This window comes from Gymnogyps californianus, chromosome 6, assembly GCF_018139145.2.
Source record: "Gymnogyps californianus isolate 813 chromosome 6, ASM1813914v2, whole genome shotgun sequence".
Taxonomy (NCBI): Eukaryota; Metazoa; Chordata; class Aves; order Accipitriformes; family Cathartidae; genus Gymnogyps; species Gymnogyps californianus.
The window spans coordinates 17,364,218-17,390,509 of NC_059476.1; the positions used below are offsets into that span (position 1 = coordinate 17,364,218).

General features: G+C 35.0%; 1 protein-coding gene across 2 annotated transcripts in view; it reads left to right on the forward strand.

The window, feature by feature from the left end:
- LOC127017856 (adhesion G protein-coupled receptor A3-like) overlaps positions 1 to 26,292 on the forward strand; it is a 284,811-nt gene that overhangs the window by 249,288 nt on the left and 9,231 nt on the right. For both annotated transcript variants that reach the window (XM_050899150.1, XM_050899151.1), the window contains one exon: positions 1,680 to 1,825. In XM_050899150.1, coding sequence (XP_050755107.1) covers positions 1,680 to 1,825 — 146 coding nt within the window. The remainder of the gene's footprint in view (positions 1 to 1,679; positions 1,826 to 26,292) is intronic.

Here is a 26,292-nt window from a genome sequence, read left to right on the forward strand (position 1 = left end):
ATGTTTTCAGCTCAGTGCAGTTGCCTCCTTGAAAGTTCAATAAAATTGTTCTATTTTTGGGAATCTCATTCACTTAAGTGGCTGATCTTTTCTGTTTATTTGGCTGTATATGTTGTCAAAATTTCACATGTAGGTGCCTTCTCACATGGAATTCATCGCTGCTGTTCATATTCTTATGGACTCTTTGGCATACTCTTGTAGAATAATTACAGAATGTATAGTAGCAGTGCTATGCTGAAATGAGAAAGAGGTTATGAACCAAATCTCTAGAATTTTTCCAGTTCTTTCTCACGGTTCCCGGCTCCTTTTTCTCCTCCCCCTCTTCTCCCTCCTGCCTTACTCCTTCACTCCCCCCCAGCTCATAGTAATATTCACTGTGTCCCTACAGAAATGCTGCAAGCTGCACATGAACTAAGTCCAGACAGCACTAGCCACTGAACTGGCAATGTCTGCCAGCTGATGGTACACAGTTCTTTCATTCTTATTTCTGCTTCTTTTACCTCAAGCGATAACAGCTATGAAGGCTTTATACTCCCTTGTCTAATGTGCCAGACAAGTCCCAGAGAAAATTACAAAGGGTTTTCTGTTGATGATATTTGCTGCTATCTTCAACTTTTGTGCTATATTACTAAATATAAACAAAATTAATGGAAATTTTTTTCTTTACCCATCAATTATTTTGTTTTGAGTTGAGCAAAAATGAACACTGGTTCAAATAAATCATTATAATAGATTTGTGTTAGTTTTATTCAGCAATTCTCTGTATTCCTTAAACATTTATATGCTTTCCAATTATAGCAATATTTTACTTGTCACTGCAAAATGTCAGGTTATTGCTTCAAAGGTAACCTCATTTTATATAATCAGATGGAGACTTAACTGATGTAATAAAGCATTGGAGATTGGATAAAATTCCAATTACTGTTTCCATAGTAATGAATAACAATTACTAATATAACAAAGATGTTAGTATTTTAGAGGTGTCTGTACTTTATTTTACTTTCAATGATAAACACACCAGTTTCTTGGAGACAAAATGATAATAACACTATTCAGAGTTTGTATTTCCTTTTAAGAGAGGATGCCAAGATCTGTCATTTAATTTTAAAAAATGTATGGCCAAGTTTATAAGTTCCTTAAAATATGTCTGAAAATATTCTGGTTTTAGGCAAATAGCACTGATCCCATGACAAGAAGTCAACTTTGGCTATATGCAGCTGAGAGGGAACTACAGCAGGATATTCCTGAAAAATGAAAGGAAACAGTAGCAGAATAGCAAACAAAAATGCTGACCTCTCATTAATTTTTAAATTGCATTGTCATGATAAGCTAACAAAGCTTGCAACACAAACTAAGCTTCGCATCACTTTAAATCCAGGTGTAAAAAGTTGTCGTTAATCAGGTTCTTAGAAAACAAATATCTTTACAGTCTTGGTTTCATAACATACCATCTGGTATCACAGATCTTATATATGATAGATTAAATAACAGATTCCATCTGCTTTTTAAAAGTGTTTTCCCCGGTTAGAAATAACCAGAGAGAAAGAAAAAATTGATGCACTTACAAATTAAGTTAAAAAAAATCTGTTTGCTTGTACACTTATGCAGTAAGATTCTTCTAAAACTCTTGTTTTACTGATCCATTTACTGACTTTTTTAATTGCCCACTATTTTTTTAGGTTGGCATAGTACTACATTATTCTACACTCTCTACTATGCTATGGATTGGAGTAACTGCCAGGAATATTTATAAGCAAGTCACAAAAAAACCTCAGCCATGCCAAAACAGTGACCAACCTTCTTATCCAAAGCAACCACTACTCAGGTATGGAATATTAGCTATCCTTTTTTTTTTTTTTTAATATATTCCTAAAACATATAAATTTTAAACAAACTCTCACTTTTATTTCTGTATTCTTTACTTTTTACAGACTATAAATAGGATCCATAAAGAACTGAGTCACTTAAGTGTATATAAAAATCTGAATATTTATTGTATGCTAATAGTTAACTCAGGAGATGGAAATATGCAGAACTGGTATTGGCTAGGTTCAGATACCTCTATCTGAACAGGAACAATTCAAATGTTTCTGTTGGTTTCTTATGGAGGAAAAAAATCTGGCTTGCTTCTGGGTTAAGGCATTATTTAATCATCAGAAACTATGCTATAATGACTCTCCCTTTACCCTTATCTGTTCTGCTGTAAGTCTTGTCCACACTTGCGTTGATTGCCTGGTAACCTGATAGCAACCTTCCTCATTCCACAGCAGAGATCTAATGCTATTACAGGAGCAACTGAAAGTCTGGACTCCCTATCAGCTTTCTAGATGGAGCAGACTAACTAATGTCTCTCTGACAGCATGGCAGGTGTAATGCAGCAAGAATTTTAACCAGATGCCTATGAGATGCTGAAACTTCAAGCCAAAATAGTCAGTCTGCATAGAAGAAAAAAAAAAAAACAAAACAAACAACTTACCACAAATTAGGATTTCCGACCAAAGGCATGAGAAGATGGATTCATCTTTCTTGACTTTAGCTATCAAAAAGTTAGGTATTAGCCAAAGTTATCTAGTGTCCCTGTATAGATTTTGGAGGGAGACTGAGACAGAGAGGAACTTCCAGAGAACAATTCCTCCCATCTGTCTTGGATGTTTGTGTGAGGACAGGATGAATTGTCTTATGGAGGTGCCTCTCTTTCCCCACAGATCATGGAAAAACCTCAATGGTCAATTTAGACTAAAGACCTCAGTTTTATAGTGAAGGGCAGGAAATACAAATTCTACTTTTTATGGCTTTGCTGTGAAAAATCCATATTAGTGTATTCTTTTAAACAGACTTAGCTTATTTTATTTTGAACACAAAATGTTTAAGTAGCATTTATAGATGGCTGTGTGAGGTTGTCACAACTTGTTAAAAGTCTATAGGAAGATGAATTGTGTTTTGCTGTCTGATTCTGCTGAGTGAAATCTTTATTAACGTGATTAGTTTTCTGCTTTTTAAAACATTTTCTTTCTAGAGATGAAATTGATTAAAGCTAACATAAAATTTGTATAGTGAAGAGAAGAAGAGCCATATTGAACATTAGCTTTGTCAGGTGTAAACAGGAGGATATACTTTCACTGAGAGTGCCTGACTTTGCTAATCCATGATTTACTATACCATTCTTCACAGATGAGAATTTCACTCTTTCAGTTACTAGCTCATGGCAAAATGAATAATTGCCAATTTTCAAATGCTGCAATGTGGCTATTAAGGAAGAAAATTGTCACAGGTTACATAGACTCAGCATAGTGTATGATCTTCAAATTCAAATCTTGTTTGAGCTGGAAAACAATAGACAATCAGTATACAGAAAAGATTACTCTAATTAGAATCTTTGTTGTACCAGTCATGTTGAGGTTCTCAGACAGTGAAAATAAACAGTAGATATTTTAAGTTTAGTAATAGAAATGCTAAACCTCCTCTTAGATGTAAAGGAACATGAGTATAATTGTTTAATAGCTAAGTAAAATGATTCTAAGTTATTTTTCTCACTCAGGGCACCATGTGTCCTAGAGACATAGGCACTGAAATGTCTAATATGATTTCATAACAGTTACTACAAGATTCAAAGTAGTAAAGATCAATTTCATTTCATGTAGAAAATGGGCATAGTATATGGAAAATTAAAAATCGCTTTAAGCAGGAAAATGCCAAATCATAATTAGTAATTATTGTTCTTTTAGAATGATAATGATCATTTTTATGGGAATTTTAACTTTCCTGGTTTTAACAAAATTAAAATCAGAATTATTCTGTATCATAATATTTCCATAAAATCCATTTAAGATGCTTATATTTCAGTTTAGTCATTTACAAGAAATGTTTTAACTAGACAGTGTTCTTGTATCTATAAGCTGATGCCAGCCTTTATACATATTGTGCCTCAGGTACATAAGAGAGAACATCTCAGTTTGTCCGGGTCTGGGTTTGGGTGAGGGAGCGTTGATTTTTTTCTCCATTTGACACCAGTAGATAGCTAAACGATATAAAGTTTGTTCAAATGGAGATTGAGTTAAGCTTTTTTATATGTCAGGACCATAAGTGCTAGGAAGCATGTAATGCGGTCTGCAAGACACTTTTGAATAAGAGGTAGTTTGTCAGTAATCCCTGTCTATAGACCTGGTTTGACTTGTGTTCAGGTTTTGTTGAATGGAAATATATGAATGTGTTTGGCAAGAACTGTACACTTCACTGTTCTCCTTCGGTCTTTTCTAGTAACGGGTGTATATGATAGACTGGGTTTCCAGTTCACATATGAGTGTTTCTGTATTCCTTGTATATGCACTTGCTATATGAGACATAAGGATATCTTTTGTGAGTCATAAGTGGGGACTACTGCCAAAAATCAATACAGAAACCTATGACATGGAATTTACCAAGAAATGATAAAAATTCTCTCACCACATTTTTTTCAAGGAGCTTGATCCACTCTAAAAAGTAGCTGAAACAGTGAAAATAAATACCAAAATGTCTAAAAGGAGACCTTACCTGTTAGTAGAAAAGGAAGTTTGCTTGTAACAGTTCCTTCAGTTTCTCTGCCTGCTATTTGCATATTCATTTGCAGAAGTAAGACAAATGGGGTACACTTGATCTTTTCCTCCAGGTTTTCCTTGAGCTCTGGCAAGATGTATCCTATTACGTAAAATTGTGGTTCTCTATCAGTTTTCTCTGTTCTCGATACAGTGATCAACCTTGAAATCTTTTTGTAGTGTAATTTTACTGAAACTTGTTCTTCATGGCAATATGATTTTGAATATTGCCTCTTTTTATACATTAATCATATATTATATGATACATTATATATATTATACATTATACATTTTATATATTTTACTATATATATTATACATGAGATATTATCTGCTAGTTATAGAGTTAAAGCTCTCGGGCTTATCACTTTGACTGGAACCAACTGTAACAATTCTGGCACTTTTCACTAAATGTGCCTGGATGCTAATGAGGTGGATCAAATTAATGCATCATTGAATTTTGTGTATTGAAATGCTGAACCCTAGCACTTCAACAGATAATGAAATTACTTCCTGTAAAATATACTCTCTGGTATTCTTAATAGAAATAAATAATTCTATCTGTTCATCCCCTGTAGACATTTGTTAAACCTGGGAGTTTGGCTTCTGACTCATCTGAAGTCAGATTTTGCCAACAAAGGGGCATGCAAGATTCAGTTATTACTTGCGAGGTACAAAACTCCTCATCAGCCCAAGCTGAGGCACAGGTAGTATTAGTTTTTATACCTGATACGTGCATGCATTTTTCATGTGATGCTCTGTGCATATACAGATTAGAGAGGAGTACAGATCAAGCAGAAAATATTTCTGAAAGATATTCTGTTAAAATAATTCCTTTCCAGAAAGACAGAAAAAAAATTAGACTACTATCATTTTTAATACGATAACTACTGAGCACAATTGCACTATAAACATTTAAAATAAAAAATAAATAAGCTGCCAGCTGGGCCAGAGATTGGTGTTAAGGAGACAGACAATTAAGTTACCTTTTATCTCAGGCTTAGGTACAAATATGTCTCCTAATTTCCTCCGTCCTCTTTTATTCAATGAATATCTTTCAAGGTAACTAATATGGCAAACTTCAGATTACAGAGAGTCCAATATCCTATATCTGTCATGAAAAAACATCAATGTGCATAAATAAGGTTGCAGAATCAACTACAAAGTGGCTAACAGGTGATGTCACTGTGTCTGCTGAACTTCATCTTGTTTATTGTGTAATGTATCTTGATAAGCTTTTTAAAAGGTTAATACTAAAGTTGTGGGGCTTCTAGGAAAAGTACCTCATGCGGTGCCTTAGAAAAACTGTATATCTAGCTGTAGTAGCAATTTAGGAATGGATTGTGTGTCCTTCGCTTTGTATTCAAAGTACTAGGCTTAGTACTGTAGCTATTAAAAATGAACATAGAGAATTTTGGGAAGATCATAACTCAGGCAAATTAAATCAGTTTTCAGCAGCACACTCAGAGCATCTACAGTTAACACCACTGGCTTCAATTCCATTCTCTTATTGTTTTCAACTTTAAATAATTTTAAAAGTTAAGAATCATTTTTTGAATGAGAAAGCAGTTTGCATATTTCATATATTTTGAAATGTCTTAACTGTTTTATAGAAACTGTCCTTTAACTTGCACACAGAACAGACCTAGAAATAGTAGGTGAGAACTGAAGTGGTTCAGCTGAACTGTAATATCTGCTAATGGATGTGTACGTGCACGTGTGTCTGTGCGTGTGTGTCTGCTATTCTATATGAGCTTGTACATGGGCAAGTTTCTGTACATCATCCATACACTTCCAGAGTACTGAGTGATGTCTTGGAAGCAGCGACAACAGAGGTCTTCCCTGTGGGCTATGTTTGTGGTGTAGCAATGACTAACAACCTACACCCTGATTCCATGGATGCGCAAGATGCAGTAGTGCTCCGCTTGCATCCTCCCCCTCTCCTGTGAATGTGGCGGCAGCTCTTCACAGTCATTCCCTGGCTCATTATTTCTCTCTGCTGCCTAAACATGAATCAGTAGTAGCCAGCTAAACAGTAGCTAAGTATCTTTGTGACACTGAATTATGTTAAATTCTTTCACTGCAAAAAGAAGAAACCATGCTAAACTTTCAAATCCAGGAAAACCTTCTCCTTAGGTTTGTGTCAACCAATCCTGTGATGAGCCTCTTGCCTTGCAGTGAGGAGATTTTACAGACTTGCAAGATACCACAGGGATCATGGCATCTGCTTAGTGCTTCACTCACAATGTTAACCCTGCTTGTCTCAGGATGAATATTTAGATGCTTGATCTGAATTCTGACAAGCTGGAAACCAACTTATGGGCACAAATGGATCTACTGCTATGTGCTGCTGCATCTGCCTAACTGCAGGTCCCAAGAGAACCTGGCTGGAAGCGTTGTGACTTCCATCACAAATTGATGATGTGGCAATTTTTACCGAATAAGTTACCAATAAAGCAGGCTATTTCCTGAATTTGAGTTGCACACAACAATATTCATGATGTCATTGAAAATTGGCACATGATGTTTTTGCACCACAATGGAGGTACTAAAAACACTCCAGTTACAAAGACTAAAGACTTCTTATATTTAGTTTTTTAAAGAATGATTATGTCCTTTACCAGAGAAAAACCCTAGAATAAAAAGAACTAATGGTTCCTAATACTCCTGAGGTTGAAAGGGTCTTCAGAAAATTATCTTTGTTACTCTCAGGGTCTAGAAAATTTACCCTATCAGTTATAACAAGTTGGCTATAATTTATTGCAGAATAATAGCAGTGTAATGGGGGATCAAAATTTGACCATGATAACAAATTCTCTGTTAAACATCAAGTTTGCCAAATATGTCATGTCATTTTCTTGGCCATGTTCTTTTCTGGATCTTGAGTGTGAATCGTATGAAGCGACATAATCTACATTCTGACAGACACAAACATTACTTGTCCCCTTGACACCAGCAGCTCTGAAATGCAGTTAAGTTCTAGTGCATTTTTCATTAGCACTGGCTCTCATGAATTCTTGTCCTCTAGTATCAAACAATGATTAAGAGAGAGGGAAAGAGGTGAGATGAAAAGCATCAATTACAGTCCATTGTTTTCTTCTTTATGGTATGCCCTTAAATATTAATTCCATCCTTGATCCATGGAAGCCCATTTTTCCTTCCCACAGTGAACATACCAAACCTCCTCTATAAAGTTTAAATTTAGGCCTGATTATCCCAAGAGATTATCTGTCTTTTCCTAACAATTCTCTGTAGTTTGTATATGTTGAAATAAATGGGAAATGCCACAGGGCAGAATTCTCGGAAGCCCTGAGGAGATCTCTGTAGTTCACTCTTTACTATTAGAGTAGACACAGTTCTGTCATTGGAGAGTAAGTGAAAGTGATGTCTCCCTGCGAGTAAGGTTTTCACCAGTTGGATGAACCATGGCACAGTAAGCCAACAGTCTCACTAAAAATCTGCTATACCATGCTCAAGGAAGTTGTAAATACTCGATTGCATCCTTTGTTTAGAGGACAGAATATTTTGATGTGGGCAGGGTCAGTCATCAGGAAGTTTAACTAATGTCTCATATTATCATCAACACTTCTTATTTTAGTTCTTGGAAGTTAAGACTAGAAAATTGTCTTTTCCAATGTATATTTTTAGATCATTTTCAAATTGTGCTGTAACTAGTTTGATTCATTATTGAACAATGAAACTTTTTGCAATCCTCATGTATTCGCAAGGCCGCTTATAGCCTCGATAGCATAAGTTCCTAAAAAGAACATAGTGTGTAACAGCTGCTTTCATACATATTATCTGCAAATCACTATTCCCATGTTTCTTGTTTCAATATTTATCATATTTCCCAGGAAGGAGAAAGGCCATATTGCTGAAATACCATTTTTAAAAATTTTGCATTTGATAAAAATTGAACATAAGAGAAGCCATGTTTTCCTTCCAGCAATTGTTTTAGTTTTATTCACCAAAATAAGGCTTATATTCAACATTAAAATAAGCTAGTATATTATTATATTGGATATTAAAATAATCTAAGGATAAGAGCCATTTCAAAGTTTTAGTTTGGTTTGTTTACAGAGCTAATCTTTTGAACAATGTTGTATTCTGAAGACAATTTTAATAACTCTGACATTCAAAGATGACACAACACAACTAATGATACAACAGTACCACCAGAAATGCTGATCTTATCAGTCAGACTGTACTGTGTCTTATCAGCCCACCAATTTAGGCAAGTTCTCAAAAACAAAACAAACAAGAAAAAAAAAAAAGAAAAAAACGAACAAACAAAAAGTATTGTAATGCTGGGACCTTAGCCAGAATGACCAGAAAGATTCTGCCACCTGAGGTATAAAAGTTAGAGAGAGCAAAAAAGAGAAGCCTAAGAACAAAACAGGCAGTTTAAATCTGTTCATCATGAATGAGATGGAGAGAGAGGATTGCAGAACCTACAGGTTCTTGGAAGTTGGTTTGATACTTTAGGGACATATTGATATTACAAGCTATTTAACATGATCATTCTTAAAAGGCTGATATATGGTCAGATGGAGTCATGGATTATAGCCAGAGCCATTTTATTGCTAGCTAGCAATGTAACTGAAAGATCTGCGGTGGAAAAGGGTATAAAATGGTGACAGGGGAAACATTTTCATGAATTCTTCTTATTCAATTTCAGCCTGAAGCTAAATGCATTTCCATCATATAGGGGAAAATTATCTTAGGTCAAAGAAAATGTTTAATTCAGCTTTGAATTAATTGTTCCACACAAGAACATTTTCAGGAAAAACAAAATATTACAATATTAAGGAGATTCACAGCAGCAATATATTGTCAGTGGTGACCTGAGAAAGCTGTAGCACTTTGCCTTGGTCATGTATTCATTGCAGACGGCATTGGATTGCCAGTGTATGGTGTCATAGTGTGGAGGTATTTTCCTGCCTACTCTGAATCAAACAGGAGAAGTGATTAGAACTTTGCTTCTCCACCTTCAAGGTGAGTGACTGAATTATTGTGTTATTAAGAGCAAGATGGTAACAGAGCCACCTGCTTTACTTTTAGTTTCACTTCATCTAGCTTGTGAATCAAGACTCAAACTGGAAGTATTTCAAAAGTTTGTTCTCATTTCCTAGTTGGCAAAAGTATTCTTCAAATCTGATCTGAATGCACTATCAAATGCTTTAAGTGAATGATGCCTGGAACAGAGGTTCCTCCTTGATTTGATCTTATTTCAAGAGTATGTTACAGTCAAAGTAGAAAAAGGATTTTGTTACTGCCATAACTTCATTAGCTAAGGTACAGGTGAGATGATACACACGATGTTGACACTTTCCAGAGTAGAAATCCAATAATACCAAATCTTTAAGAGTCATTGAGGTAGAAGGTGAAATTTTGTCCTCTTTTTTTAAAGAACAGTGTCTGAGCTACTTAATACAGATGAAAAGAAATGGTTTATGGTTATTGCAAAAGAAACATATGCCAACTTATTACTTGTAAACAAGCTATTAAACAGCATAGCAAGTCACGTATCAAGACCTGTTCAACTGAAACTCTCCCCAGTTCTAAAGCTATTGACAAGCATAGCCACAAAAGAAAATGATAACATCTGAGTGATACCTGGTCATTTAATGAGGGAATGATGGTCTTGGGACTTAGAAATTTTAACTACATGAGTTATGGCATTTGGAAGCTTGCAAAGTTGTGAACTTCAGGGAGACTTATGATGATTCCTATGATATTTTCAGGTTTGAAAGGCTGTAACTGCAACATGCTGATCTGCAGAACTGTACTAGGTTGAATTTTCAGCTGCTTTTATTACGAGTTCACATCTAGGTATTTCCTGGAAATTCAGAATTCTTGTCACACTATTCCTTGCCTCAACACTTTCTAGAATTCGAGCTAGTCATACATAACTGTAGAGGATAAGTTAGAGGGTAGGGTAAGCTTGATAAAATGCGCCATGTTTTGATATGCTGCTCCAGGCAAAATGTAAAACGCTGATTGGAAATTTTGCAAGTTCTAAAAATCCTTGAAGATAATATATTCAAACTCCAATGGGGGCTTTGTAGAAAACTTTATCAGATTTGAAAGAGCTAAATATTTTCTCAGATGATTCTCTGGTGTCATATAGATTAAACTTGATTATGCAAAAAAGCTGTAAAGAGAAATGCATAAGATAATTTCAAATGTGTTTATTGCCATAGTATGGACAAAGAACTAAGCATTCCCATCTGCATGTAATAATATCACCACAGTTACAGAAAAGGCTATCTGACTTTTAGTTGTGGATGATTGTACTCATTTATTTTTAAGAAAATTTAAAAATGAAGCATTTGTTTTATTTAAATAAAGCCAGAGTCACATTAGATACAAATTCTTTTGTATCAAAATTGTTATGTGAGAGAGATGGAACTTAAAGCTTGTTATAGGACACCTCTCTTTTAAGTGGGTGTGCGCGTACATCCAGCTTAACCGTAACGAAAACAGCGATGTTGCAAGAAAACATAAGACATGAAGAATTGTGAAGTATGTTGTGCAGACTGATAAACTGCAGTGTCACAGAATCTAGAACACTGCAGGCAACCAACTAGTGCAATATAGAATTATTCAATAGTCTATAATAACTACAGTACAGTACAATCACTGCATTTAAATTATAGCATGGTATAGGTCTTATTAGATATTGCATTTACCAATGCATTGCCACTATTCCATAAAGTAATTTTGGCTTAAAGATATTATTAGATTCTAAGGGCGAATACTAAACAATAAGTACATGGGTTAGCTTAAAATAAACTAGCAATAAAAACCAAATATATATTTTTTTATGCACATATATATGTTTTTAGCAATGATAGTTTTAAAGGCATAATTTTAACATTTCAGATTATTTTTCTTTATTAATGAATGGAAAAACTCAAGGAAATAAAAATATATTCCTTGGAAAAACAAGACTGGTGAAATCTACAGATATGCATATTACATTAAATATGCTGGAGCATATTTAACTGTAACTGTTGTAAATTCAGCTTCAGACCTGACTCATTCTATGCATACTTCCTGCCAAATATATGTGATAATCTCTGGTTTATGGCTGTTTGGAAAGAGGGCTTAAAAGTCTTGGGAGGAAAAGTTGCATTAGATTAATTCATTTGGTTTTGAGTAGAGAGACCATGGAAAAATACACATATACTTCCATTGATCTCCTTGACCTTGTACATCCTAAATAGTTGAAGCCCATTACTGGAAATGTGGGTGATTCTTTTCTTTTCCACTTAGTCTTCATTAAAAACTCCAAATGAGAAGACATTAAAGAGAAAATCACACTTACAATTTTAAAGTAGGAATGTTTAAAGTTAGCATCCTCCTGGGGTGTGACTGAGTATTTTTAATTCAATTTTCAAAATGCTATAAAAGTAGACCAGTTTAGAACTTTGAGCAGGCTTTGGACCAATTTTAGTTGTCCTTCAACTGCTAAGGCTATAAGCAGTGAAATAGTCTTCAGGAGCAAGGTGCATAAGTTGCAAAGTGAAAGGCAGCTCATTGTTCAAAGCTACATCTTGTACAGCAATGCCTCAGAGTTTTGCCTTTTGCTTTTATCATCACTTTTCCTTTTAACATAAACAGAAAAATTAATCACAGCAGCTAAGTTAGTGCAGGCTGGAAAATGAAAGTTCTTCTGTGTAACTTTTGTAATTTTAGTATCCTGGGTAAAGAATAAGGTACATACTAAGAATCACTTCCAGAGCAGATAGAGCTCTTGTATGTCAGATTAAAAGCCAGCCATTGACTGTTGGGGTTAAAGTAACATTTTCTGGATCAATTACTTCAAAATTACCTACTGTGGAGTTCCTGCAATGGTTCATAAATGATAGTAGAGGGAAAGCAGATGTTATCTGTAGGACAGGTCTTGTACATACGTAGCATTTTTCTCTGCTGTTTCTACTGAACACTTTAAACTTTATATTTTTCCATGGAAAAACTACAATTCCAGTACAGCCAAGGTATTCAGAATTTGCATTCTGAATTTCCTGACTATTGATCTTCTGATTTTTCAACCTTTGTCTTGCACTGTTATAAAGTGCTATGAGTATATGTTGTGTTTTACTGAGGCAGTTTAACAATTGCCTCTGCAGAACAGCATACATTGTAAATGAGAGAAACTCAGTGGAATGATTGAAAGTATAGAAACTGAGAAGTAGAGCAGTTCAAGAGGTACATCAGGAGATGAAATTTTGACTCAGAAAAAAAACAGGGAATCAGTGTGAAAATGACACAAAAAAAGTGTCCAAAGAAAGCTTTAAAGAAAACTAAGCAAAGGATGAGTCTTGAAACAAAGTGCAGACCAACATACAGACCTTGGGAGAACTGTAGAAAGTCTCAAAGAGATCAATCAGACTCTAACACAGGAAAGGAGAAGTCATGAGGACATCCAAGATGGTGATAATATTAATAAAGGAAATGGAAAGGGAAAAACACTGGCCTGTGGCAAGGTAAGAGACAAGCAAACTCAAGTTAGGTAAAAAATTTATCATGTATTTTAAAAGTCCATATCTATCCTTATCTATCTGCTGTAATTTCTGTTCAAACCCTATTCCTGATATTTCTTAATGGGATAGTAAATCACTTCCTTGTTGGTGAGACACACCCCTTGAGAGGTTCCACATTTGAAAACGTGGGAAAGGAAAAAGTGAATATCTGTGCAGTGCCATCAGAAAAATCATGATATTTCATATTCTGTTTAGAGCTTGACTTTCTGGACTCATGTGATTTTGTTTGAAACCCTTATCCTAAAGTTTTTAAAGAAAGCTTCTAACTCCTTATTTGCAATGACAGTTGCAAACATGAAAAAAGAAGGAGTACATGAACTCATATCATTTGAAAGTTGTGGACCCTCACTGCTAGTTATGAGTGTTAATAACATTGATAAGAGGTTTAAAATGTATTAATAACAAAATTCTCTGAAATTATTGAAGACAGGACAATCAATAATAAGCTTAAGTTGCAGTAAGGGGTAAATAGGTTGATATTAGAAAAATATTTTAAACTATGAGAATAGTTGACAATTAAAACAGGTTACCTGGGAGGCTGTGGAAACTCTGTCATAAGCAATTTGTTAACATAGATTAGATAAAGCCAAGCCAGTCATGACAGATGTTTAATGTGAGCCTGCCTCAGAGCTTTTGAGTGGACTATATGACCTCTTGATGTTCATTCCCACCCTACAATTCTGTTATTCTTAAAACAAGCATTTTTCCTAACAGTATTCTTGTTTTTCAAACCTTTATCTACTGCTGAATTCCTACAGCCTTGTTAGTCTTGTAAGAAATTGTGTTTTATTATGCAAGCAAATTCTGACAGACGAGACTTTGAAACTAATGTGTTCCAAATATGCCTTCAGTGTTTGCAAATGCTATGAGTCTTGTAGAAACTGGCTGCTGATCCTCCAGGTATTTTTATTCAGGTACCACATTACTGTATAAAACATAACAAAAAATTAGGCCAGCTTCTGCTCTGAAACATCCACACCCACAATGGGTTTTCAGTGAATCACTGTGAGTTACACATATTTAATCATAGGAAGATTTTGGTTCATAGATGGAAATTGTTGCTTATTGCTACTTACAAATAAAATTTGGCAAATTCCCTGGAATTTTAATGATACAGATTAAAAGAATTTAAATATATAATATTTAACATACCTTACCAAAGTAGAATGTCCAGATTAAACTTTATGCCTATATAGATTGAGTACTCAGATAAAGGGGTGATGCCATTTTTATTGGATCACACTTGGTACTCAGGGAATCATTCAAGATTTTAACAGTTTATCTGAAAGTGAACGTTGGCTTGGGTTTTCTGTGAAAGAAAACCTGAGCCCACGAGATACGTGACTTACTTATTGTCCTGGTTTCGGCTGGGATAAAGTTAATTTTCTTCTTAGTAGCTGGTACAGTGCTGGGTTTTGGATTTAGTGTGAGAATGATGTTGACAACACGCTGATGTTTTAGTTGTTGCTAAGTAGCGCTTATCTTAAGTTAAGGATTTTTCAGGTTCCCATGCTCTGCCAGCAAGCCAGGTGTGCAAGAAGCTGGGAGGGAGCAGAGCCAGGGCAGCTGACCCGAACTAGCCAAAAGGATATTCCATACCATAGAACGTCATGCTCAGTATATAAACTGGGGACAGTTGGCTGGGAGGGGTGGATCGCTGCTCCGGCATCGGTCAGCAGGTGGTGAGCAATTGCATTGCCTTCCACATTTGAAAAGGCAGGAAAGGAAAAATGCATCATCTTGATTATGAGTGATACCTAGTTATTGTTTTATCTATTGATGAGGAGGTAGGAGAACTATGATTACTGAAGATCATTTGTCTTTGCTTCTCAATATTTATGAGTGTCATGGTTTAACCCCAGCCAGCAACTAAGAACCACGCAGCCGCTCGCTCACTCCCCCCACCCAGTGGGATGGGGAAGAGAATAAAAAAAAAACAAAACAAAACCTCATGGGTTGAAATAAAGACAGTTTAAATAGGACAGAAAGGAAGAAAATAATGATGATAATAATAATAATAATAATAAAATGACAATAATAATACTAAAAGAATTAGAATATACAAAACAAGTGATGCACAATGCAATTGCTCACCGCTCGCCCACCAATGCCCAGTCAGTTCCCGAGCAGCAATCTGCCCCTCCCAGCCAACTCCCCCAAGTTTATATACTGGGTATGACGTCATATGGTATGGAATATCCCTTTGGCCAGTTTGGGTCAGCTGTCCTGGCTGTGTCCTCTCCCAGCTTCTTGTGCCCCTCCAGCCTTCTTGCTGGCTGGGCATGAGAAGCTGAAAAATCCTTGACTTAGTATAAACACTACTTAGCAACAACTAAAAACATCAGTGTGTTATCAACATTATTTTCCTACTAAATCCAAAACATAACACTATACCAGCTGCTAGGAAGAAAATTAACTCTATCCCAGCCGAAACCAGGACAATGAGCAATGCCAAGAAATTGGAGATTTCAGAGATTTACCTTCAAATATTCTATATGATTTTTGTAGACAATGTATGAAATGTAAGTAGTAGTTCCCTGTTCCAACATGCCTTGACTGGTAGCTATGCTTATTACAAGTAGTCACGTCAGTAAATACAGGTAATTCACCAAGAACATTATACACAAATTTATGCCTATATCCGAGCGGATAACAATTTCTTCAGATATATTTATTGCTTTAGTTTATCTCCCAGTCTTTTACTTTTGCAATCATTGGTTTTATAGGTTGATTATGGAGGGTCCCTGAATTTGTGGTATTTGCTAACTATAGGAGTCATGAGTGGTCAGTCATAGGATCTTGCTTCTTCTTCATATTAGATGAGTTTACAGACATCTCCAGAAAAAAATACGTATACAGTCAGAGTTCATTTCCAAGAAATATTTATGCATACCACTTGGGAATTTGATTTCTGGGATTACTGATGTCAGTAAAACTCATTCTCATGAATCAAAAAGATAAGAAACAGGAATCATGGGCAAATTACTACCACTGTTATTTTCAGAATAGCTACCCCATGCTGGCTATAATTCATATATAAGGTATTTTGGACTACTTAATGTGGCATATCATACTCTTGTTGTTGTCTCATATAAGAATGACATTAAACTTTTCTACTCATATAGACTCCTAGTCTTCCATTAATGATATTGAAGAAGCAACCAATTAGCTACATTCCCTCTTCATGCATTTAAGAGAGTGTTTTCCAACTAGATAGAATGCTTTACTTCTTTCTGAGGTTCTGGCATTGCCAAATCCGATAACAATTATTGTACCTAGCAAAGCTAGGCAGCCTTTTGACCTGGGAAGCTGAGCAATGAGATGCTCTTATAGTTTTCTGAAGATGGCAATGACTGCTGTTCATTCCTTTTCAGATCTCCTTTTTCCACATCACTAACACCGTAAAATTCAGGAAAAGACATGTCATTTCTAGCTTTTAATTAATATTTCTCAATTATTGTTTATAAAGATAACTCTCTATCTCTGCTTGTCCTTTTCTTTCAAAGTTTCATGATCACTTCTGGCTGAACACTCCAAGAAACCCTGTGATTTTTTAGAAACTTACCCTTTGACCTTTTTATATATGATAGAAAAGCTTTGTTTTTGCTTCTGGTTAAAATCTGGGATAGGGATCACCAAAAATAGATTTCTGTGTATGTCAGTTTTTAAACAACAGGAAAAAGCAAATGTTCATGCCATCATCATATATATAATATTTCTCATAGCTCAACTTAGTAAGACTAAAACCAACAACAGCAAAAAACTTCAACATTAAAGCTAAAAATTGGGATTGACACTCAAGAACTCATGCAATTGTGCCTTTGTTTCTTACTTTTCATTAGGGTGAATTAAGGACCTGAATTTTTACCAATGTCAACCTGAATTTTTACCAATAAATCTAAATCTCCACGGTTTTGTGAAGTCATTTATTGAATACAGTTTGTCTATGATTTTAACAGCAGGGTAATCCATAATCATTCTTTTATGTATAGCATTAAGAGAATGCTTTTTGCTGCCTCTAGATGAATAGACTGCATTACGTCCTATGGAATATGAAGGAGAAAGTGTTCCAGAAAGAAGCCAAAAGTCTAAAACCATGAGGGAAAGTTATTTCCATTATGCTTTAATGCTTCACTTCTGCTTGTTACATTTAATAACACCTACTTGGTAAGATTTTAAGTTCTTGGCTACCTGGATATCTGTCAAGATGATAAACTGGAAGTTGTATAAGTGGATAACATTACATAAATCCTAATATAAGATTTTCTCCATGAAAACAAACACGAAAAGTAAGCTTTTTCCTTTTTGCAAACTGTAAGGATGAAACTTCCCTAGGATTCTTTAGAGGGTAGATTAGTTTCTGCAAAAGAATAATGCAGTCGTGTAGTACAAAATCATGCAAGTCTGCATCTCACTCATATGGAGCGTGACCAAAGCTGGTGGGAACACTTACATAAGTAATGGATGCACAACTTATCTGATACAATAATAGATTTTATACGCAGCATAAATTTTTCTTTTGTTGCAACTATTCTTGGCTACAGTCACAGCTGTAGGCATTGTTGATGGCATGTGAAGTGGGGTCTCTTTCTGACCGCAATCATGTCCTATCTATCCTCTCAGTTACATTTTAATGATGCACTGTAGTCTTCTAAAGAACTCTGTCTGGCTCTAGGCACGTGGCCTTCTAACTATAAGAATTTTCAAGCTATGTTCACTCACCTGTGAATCAGTCTACTCTGAATAGTGCATATGTTTCAATTTACAGTGTGATATAAACTAGAAGAGCAGTAGGTTTAAAGAGCCCTTCTCTCAGCATTGACAGCTGGTATGGATGGACCCTCATAAGATTGAAAAGATAACAATGAATAATAAGTTAATCATAGAATCATAAAAATAATAAGTTTGGCAGAAACATCTGTAAGTCATCTAGTTTAACTCTCCACTCAAAGCAGATCCAACTTAAAAGTTAGCTCAGGGCCTTATCTGGTCAAGTTTTGAAAATCTCCAAGGACCTTATTTCTTCCTCCCATCCTAGTTCTGTTTCCTTTTAGCTTTCATCTTGAATGGACCACAAACATGAAACGTAAGGGCTGTAACCTAGTCTGAAATAAAGTACAAAAAAATCACTCTTAATCCCATGAACAAAACCCCATGAGTTTAACAGAACATCATTAAAATTCATAGGTATATAATGTAAAGTTAAAATTCATAGCAACATAATGTAAAATACATAAATATCATGTTTATAAACACAAGAAATTCCCATCAAATTGCACATAGTATATCTAAACTATTGATGAGAGAATATAAGGGATAGCAAAAGAAACTCATCATGTGGTGGCCATCTCATGCTGCCACAGTCCACGAGGACTCTGATTCTGATTCTCTAGTCCCAACTCTTTCAGCCTTTCCAGAAGTTTAAAAAAATTCTAAAAAATTGCAGAAATAAGAATAAAATACAGTTGTGACGGAAGTGATTTTCCATCCCTGCAAACTGAAAGTATCCCTACCTTATAAGGAAATTAGCACCATTCATGCTAATACCTGAACACTGAATATCCAGTACTCGCAGCACTCAGGTGTGATGGCTGACCCTTAACCATCTAATTCAAGGAAAGAGAATCTGTCTTCCTCATCACAGAAGAGAGTCCAGGCACCTGATTATTGATTATTCACAGATGGTTTTCTCTCACTATCACTTAGAGGAGTAGGTTCACTTGGTATAATAGTTCACTGTACCATATAACTTGTAGTTCACTGTACCAAAGTAAACTTTAAATTGCTTCTTGCCTCAGGGTGTGTTGTTATGAATAGTAGTTTTTTTCTCACCTTGGTCAGCGTACACTGACCAGTCAATGTGTGTAGCATTAAGAAGGTAGGGAACTTTGTTATGCCCTAACAAGAATGTGATGTATTCAATGATGTGAAGGCTGTTGGTTATTGTTCTAGAAAAATATCCAAATACATTAATCGTTGCTACTTGAGTTTAAAATTACTTGGTCCAGTTAATACTTAAGCCATGAAAAAAAGGAAATGTAGCTGTCTTTCAAATAGCAAAACTGAGGAATATACTACGGTGTTGAAATACATGAAAATGAAGCTGTCGTTACTAAGGATTCCTAAGAGAAAAACAACAGGAAGTAATAAAATGTGCTTTTAAAAATGTTGGAATACCATCAAATTACCAAGTTAAGGAGAGTAGTTATTCACAATTAATCAAATTAATAGGTTTTGAATTTCTAATGTTTTCTTTCTGGATGAGTCCGTTGAGGTGTAAGTAGTGGTTGCATATACTATAGATACATGTTCCAAATGTGACTAGCTATAAAACTGAATTATCATTCATGGGAGATGACAACATTTTTGGTATGTCTTCTTACTCTGAAAAGGAAATTAAAGTCAATATTTAGAAGTGATTAGGTAATAGATATTCAGAAAAATTTCTGGTTGGAAAAAAATTGAAATGTTTCATTTTAATAGTTTGGGTTTTTTACCTGAGCTATATTTTGCAGCTTCCTATTTTAAATTTCTAGTGCATAAATTTTCAGTAACTCTAGTCTTTGTGGAGTGCAAGTTAATTCTTGAGGCAAGGACTCTATTCTGTTCTGCTGCTCCATGTAAGTACTGAGATATTTTTTTCTCAGCAAGTATTTGTGAACAAAGACAATATGAGGGTAGAAATACAAAAAAAGAAAAAGCCCCGTGTTTAACTTATACAGACACCTTACACATAATACTTTTTTTATATTTTTCATTGTGCAGTCTTGGTAAATAAAGCAAAAATATAGTGCCTTCAGAATCGATATGTCAAGTCATTTAGGGTGTATCTTATGATGTTAACCTCTGTGCCTTGCACTGACTTCACCTGAAAGTGTTTCCGTATGGTTTTCTTTATGATTGAAAGCAGTATTCTGTGTGAATGAAAATCACGTCTTTGATGTTTGAGGTACTAATTTTTCTTAATTTTCAGGGATGCCCCCTCCGTAACTCATGACCTGTGACAAACCTTAAAAATATTAGAACTATTCAAAAAAATAAATCAAAATATTTTAAAATGGGAACCAAACTAAAGCACAGAGTCCCTTCCTTTACTGTGCATTGAATATGGACTTTAGAGGAATTCAAAACCTGCTTGTATGCTTTTCACATCAGAAACAATTCCTTTCAAGAAACTGTTTCATCTTTTCTCTAAAAATGTGGGTTTGATTTGTTGATGACAAAAGCTTGGTAGCTGGAAAGATTCAACAGAAAGGGTTTTGTGGTTTCCATGGATCTTCTGCGTAAATGCTTTTCGATTTTAAATGGCCCTCTGGGTTTGTGACTGAATACTTCTCGTAGACCAAGAAGATTTAATAATCAAAATTATATTATTTTTATTTAGTGTGTGGTTTCTTCATGTCTTAAACAAGACTGTTTGTTCTCTCACTTTGCCTGAGGATACATCTTGCTCTAGCTGTGTGATTAGATTTTAGATACATGCAGTTGAAAATAAACCCAATTACCTAAATAGATGGAAGGTAGAAGTAAATTGTGATTAGCACATAATTGTAAAACCAGAGATGCAGAAGCCTGAAACACTAACTCTGTTTAATTTGGGGGATGTAGCACCTAATCCTTAAGAATATTTTAAAGGTGGGGGGTTTATTACCTTATTGGTAAAATCCTCAGAAACAGTAAGAATGCTTTCATACTTTGAAGTTTTAGTATTTAAAAGCCAGTAGAGCTACCTCCATATATTGTCTACGCACAGACAGTATAAATGTGTCTTGAGTATTGTGGGTGGGTATCATTTAAGAATATGCATAGGATATGCTGAACAAATCTAGGTAAAGAGATTAAATTTACCATTGTTCTGTAAACTTCATAAGAAAGCACTTTATAAGGACATATGACTATATTAAATATGAATCTATTAAATATTAAAAATATCTCTGTTTGTTTGTTACATGGTGGCCAGAACATGCATAATTTTAAAGTGTTTCTGAGAGTACTCTGTGTAACAGTAATCACCCAATCACTGTTATGTGACAGAAACCAGCTAATGCATTCAGCAGTTTTACATACAATTATGTGTGAAGCTGTAATTTTCATTTTCATTGAAGAAAGGCAATTTTTTTTGGCAGAAATGGCAGATTTCATGGGGCAACATTAGATTTCCTAAACACATTATTTTAATGGCCTGTATCAATCAAACAGGCTTTATAAGATGCTTGAAATGTTTCAGGGCCAGCAGAAGAGATAAAAATGCTTTTTAGCTTGTTGGAGCTGTGCTTTCTTGCTACTGTTTTCTCTCTGTAAGTAGTAACACCAACATTCATCATTCAAGAATCAGTGAACTAAAGTAAAAATTGTGGTATTAGTGTAAAAAACCAGGGCATTTTTTGAAAACAATGAATTTAAGATTCCTGTTTGTCTGCTAGTTTTTGAACCATTAAAGTTCACATTTTTCACATTTTGCCTATAATTATCTGTAATGGGAAAATGGAAATTTATTCTCATTTATATTATGATCTCCTTAAAGAAACAGTTTGTTTAAGTATGTGACTGTTGTTGAGACTTTCCCTGTCTAATAACTTGGCTAGTCAACTCGAGATGGATAGAGATCATTAAGCTCCTGTAAGTTTCACATGACTAGATGGGCAGGTGAATAACAAAGACAAATATCTCAACATAAGGGAAGGCTGAAATGATAGAGAGATGCCATAACTATGGGAAAGATCTCAAGAGGACCTTGTACCTTTTTAGACACCAAAGACAATCATAAGACAAAATCTGCAGGAAATCAGATTTCAGTTGTTTCTGCGCCCACATAAAAGTCAGTAGAGAAAGCTGAGATTCTTTATCACCTGCCTTCTGGAACAGGGGCTTAATTTTGTATCAAAAGATACAAGACTTGTAAAAAAATGTGCAAATTAACAATGTAGTTTTTGTGGAAATTCACATCTCTAAAGTATTTCTTGCATTTTTCTTTTAACAATTTCACCTCCCTCTGGCATTGTGGGCAAAGATCTTGCCCTTCACATAAGATCATTGATTATATAAGAGAAAAAGGAAAAGACGACATGAATGTAGCAGAAGAGAATTAAAGTGTCCTCCCTAGAGATATTTCCCAGGAGGTCCTGTATTCTCTTTTCATTGTCTGTTTGCACACATCTGTCTTGAATGCTCAGCTGAGCAAATCTAAGAACAAGCCACCTGTGTCTACCAGTAAAGTCCCTATCTTCATGACATTGATTTCTTGGTCATGAATATCTTCTGAATCATTCTGTGCATATACAGTGAAAGAGCTCAACAGAAAATAAAACTAAGACTATTATTCTCTAGAAAATGGGCAGTTTCACGTATTACCTGTGAAACTCATGCAATCGAAATTATTCCACTCTAACTTGGCAATATAGCTCATAATAAAAAATAAGGTCTCAGAATAACTCTTTTTAATACAACAAATAGATTTCATACCTAAAACCAAAAATATACCAAGTAGTGAATCAATAACCTCTGAATAAACTCTCCAAAGGTTCTCCTCCTGTGAAATTTGAAAATAGTGTCTTTTCAGGTGATGTAAAAATTACAAAACAAGGACTTGACTGGTCCATTTGAAATTTTAAAAAATTACTGCAGAAGAAAAAGCATTCTTGACAAAAAAAATGTTGCCTACAAAGCAAGCATCAAACTCAACAATGCATGAAACACAGGGGGATTCAGGGAGTTGTGTTGATGACTGCCATAATAAAATATGGGATTGACATAAATTCCTTTTTAAAAATATGATTTCAAAATTTAGTCATAGGAGAACATAGACCAGAACCCCCTGCCAGTGACTTTCACAGTTGATCCAAATTAAAATATATTTCTTTCTGCTAGTCGTTTCATTTGGTTCCTTTGGCAGTCTTAATGAAATATGACATCAAGTAAAACCAAAGAAATCCATATTTCCATTTAAAATTCAAGGTGATTCTGCTGACAGTCATAAAACATTGATACTAATATAATGTGAATCGAGTATTAAATATGTGGCAATATAAGGGTACAGCACTTATTATCACTATCTTTGCATGCTTTACTTTTCATTTCACTTTCATATTATATAAAATGGCATTGTCATATATAGGCTGTTATCAGAATTTCTTGTCTTGATGAGGGTTGATAGGTTAATGGTTCTTTTCTCCCCTTTGAAAGGCAGAAGGACATCCTCATGGTAATTGACTTTCTAAAGGTGTACTGCAATGCTCGGTGAAGCAGTTGTGTTTGATTCAGTAGGCTGGAACTACAAAATAATTTCAGCTAACAGCTCTACTCCAGAGTAGTCAAATGCCTGGAAAAATGAGGTAGCAATGAATTGCTCTGAACAAGAGTATCAGCCATTTTACTACTAGAAATTAACTGTGGAAACAGAATTGAAAAGCCTGTTGTGTTCCCTAGGGATAAAATGACTGTGCAAATAGAAAATACTCGAAGCATAAGTATTATTTCTCCTTCTATTATTTCTCTCTAATCATTAACATAAAGTTTTCTCTCTCTGAGCTCCATGCTTTTTTTAAACTTTCTAAAATATAGATAGATTCTTTAAGAAATACTAATAAATATATTTTCTTTCTCATCAACATGCTGCTTAATATTTTACTTACTTCTTTCCTTCAGGAGTACATTCAGCATGAGTACCTCCTTACCCTGACTTAATTTATTTATTCATTAAGCCTGAACAGGAGTAGAAGTCAATAGAGCTAAACTGCAGCATGGAATGCACTGTAAGAATCATCTCTGTCTTTGATTTCCAGCAGCCCCCAAGGCATTCTCCAATAAAATAGGAAAAAAAAAAAAAAAAAAGGCAAGGTCTCTCTTGCTTCTTAGATACAATGGCTCTTCAAATTGGTCTAGCTCACCAAGAGATAGTACAGTTATCTTTATGCAAATGAAACTCCCTTCTCTTTCTTCTGAATTTTTTCTGAACATTTTTTTTGAGTTCTTGAGATCTTTTTTTATTTTTTTGGTATATGCATTTTTGCTTCTCTATCCTCTCTGCTGGCTCAGACTGTCTTACAGGGTCATGATAAAGCAAACTGCAACTGTACTGCCAGCCTGTAAATTCCTTTTCACCTGCAAAATACCGAAGCAGGCATAATGGCTACACTAGCCATGAAGGGTGTTAACCAAGGAAGTTGAATAGAAATAGCTTCAGCACATCCTCTTGGCTTCCTCCACTAGCAGGGCCTAAACTCTCACACTTCCTAACCGGCAGTGCATGAGACATCATCTGACATAGACGGAAAGGAAGAGGAGCTCAGTATGAATATCTAGTGCAGTAGGCTGGCATGAGAGAGGCAAGTGTTTTTGAAGCCTTTTGATAGGTGAGGTTTCATATCTTCTGATACTGACTAACATTCTCCCACTTTATTGCCCAGGTTCCCATATTATAAGTCTCTAAGGGCAGATCCAGCAAAGTATTTAAACTCCTACCTCATGGCCAATTTTAATAAAAAATTAGAGCCTAGTTTTGTCAAATGGAGACCTGGACATCTTAAGTTGAGCAAACAAATCTGCAGAGACTTTTCTTAACGGTTTTGTCATTCGTCTCTCTGTGTTTTAACCTCTGCCTCTAAATGGAGAAGATTATAGATATTCTCAATGGGACATTATGAAGATTAATTAATTAATGTTTGTGAAGCTCTTAATTTGCAATAAGATCTAGAAAGAAGGGATATATATAAAAATGAATAACTACCTGTCCAGTGATCTTTGTTCCTTCTGTGCTGAATAAGCGAAATGCCTTATGGAAAAAAAAATGGACTGTGAACAGGCAGTTAAAAAGAATAACAATATTGCCGCATAAAGGTGCTAAACAGAGTTTTCACACAACTCTTAATTCTGCTATTATTTGCCTTTTAGAGTTTGACTTGCAATATTAAAGTTTATTTTAGCATTATCAGTAGATTGTTTTTCTTTTTTTTTTTTTTCATGTATTCTCCATGTTTATATTCTACTTTGCAGATGGGGAAAAAGCACTTAAGAAATATAGGCTATTTCTCTTCAGCAAAGCCATGAAGCAAAACTAACATGGTATTTGTAAATATGTTCATAAGTCAAGACTATCTGGGAATAAGATTCAAAATGACAATTTTTTTTCTTAAATGGAAAGTATATTTTCAAAATCCCATCATTTCTACAAAGTCTTTTTATTTTATTAAAATTCCCAGGAAAAAGGACCATGAAATGATGCGATGCATGAAAAATTCAGGAATAATAATTTGAAAATCAGGCTCATAAATTCAGCTTTCTACAGAGCAGCTACTTATCTGTCTGCCTGCCTGCCGGGTACTTGAACTGTGGCATCTGGTTAGCTTAGAAGTTAATGACCATTTTCTATATGGATTATTTTCACAAAGATGTTAAAATGAAATCCCAGCTCAAGGAAAAATAAAGGGGAAAGTCATCTTGCTGGGACTCCTCTCTTATTTTCATGTTTATTTTGCAAGTGGCTAATAGATTGACATCTTTTCCTGTATGAACTGTGCCCAAAAGTAAGTAGCGCTAAATAGATTAATCTTCTTTTGTACTGAGGAAAAGGAAAGAAATTAATGTTTCACTGGTATCTTTATATATCCAACATATACCTTTCTAGACTTGTGCATGCAGAGAGGAATACTTTTAAATATACATACATTTTAATCAAGTAATGTCTCCAATAAAGACTATTTGAAGCTATTAAATCACTTCCTGATACATCGCCATTCTGCCAACCTCTGCAGAAAAAACTTTAAAATCAGTCTTGCATTACACCCACAAAGCCAAGGTCTGGTCCTTTTTGGAAGAATTCATTCCAGAGTCAAGGTTCTTAATCTGGAAACAATTTTGGGCTAGAGAATAGCCAGACACTCAAGTAAGAAATTCTTCACTGGGTAGAACTCTCCTTTTACTTGCTGACTTACTGAGTAATATTTATGGAAATAAACTTAGAAGAATATACTGTATGTTAAGTTAGCAGAATGGATGCTGCCTGCAGGCTATTGCAGTCATTCTTGCTGACATTATCCTGTTTCTATCAGATTGGCTATGTAGCTCCCAGTATTTTGTGGTAAGGTTTGCCTTACAAGATGAGTTCTTGCTGAAAGGAAGCTGGAAAACAGTAAGCCATGATGTCGACAGAGGGACATCACCTCAAGCAGTGTCTG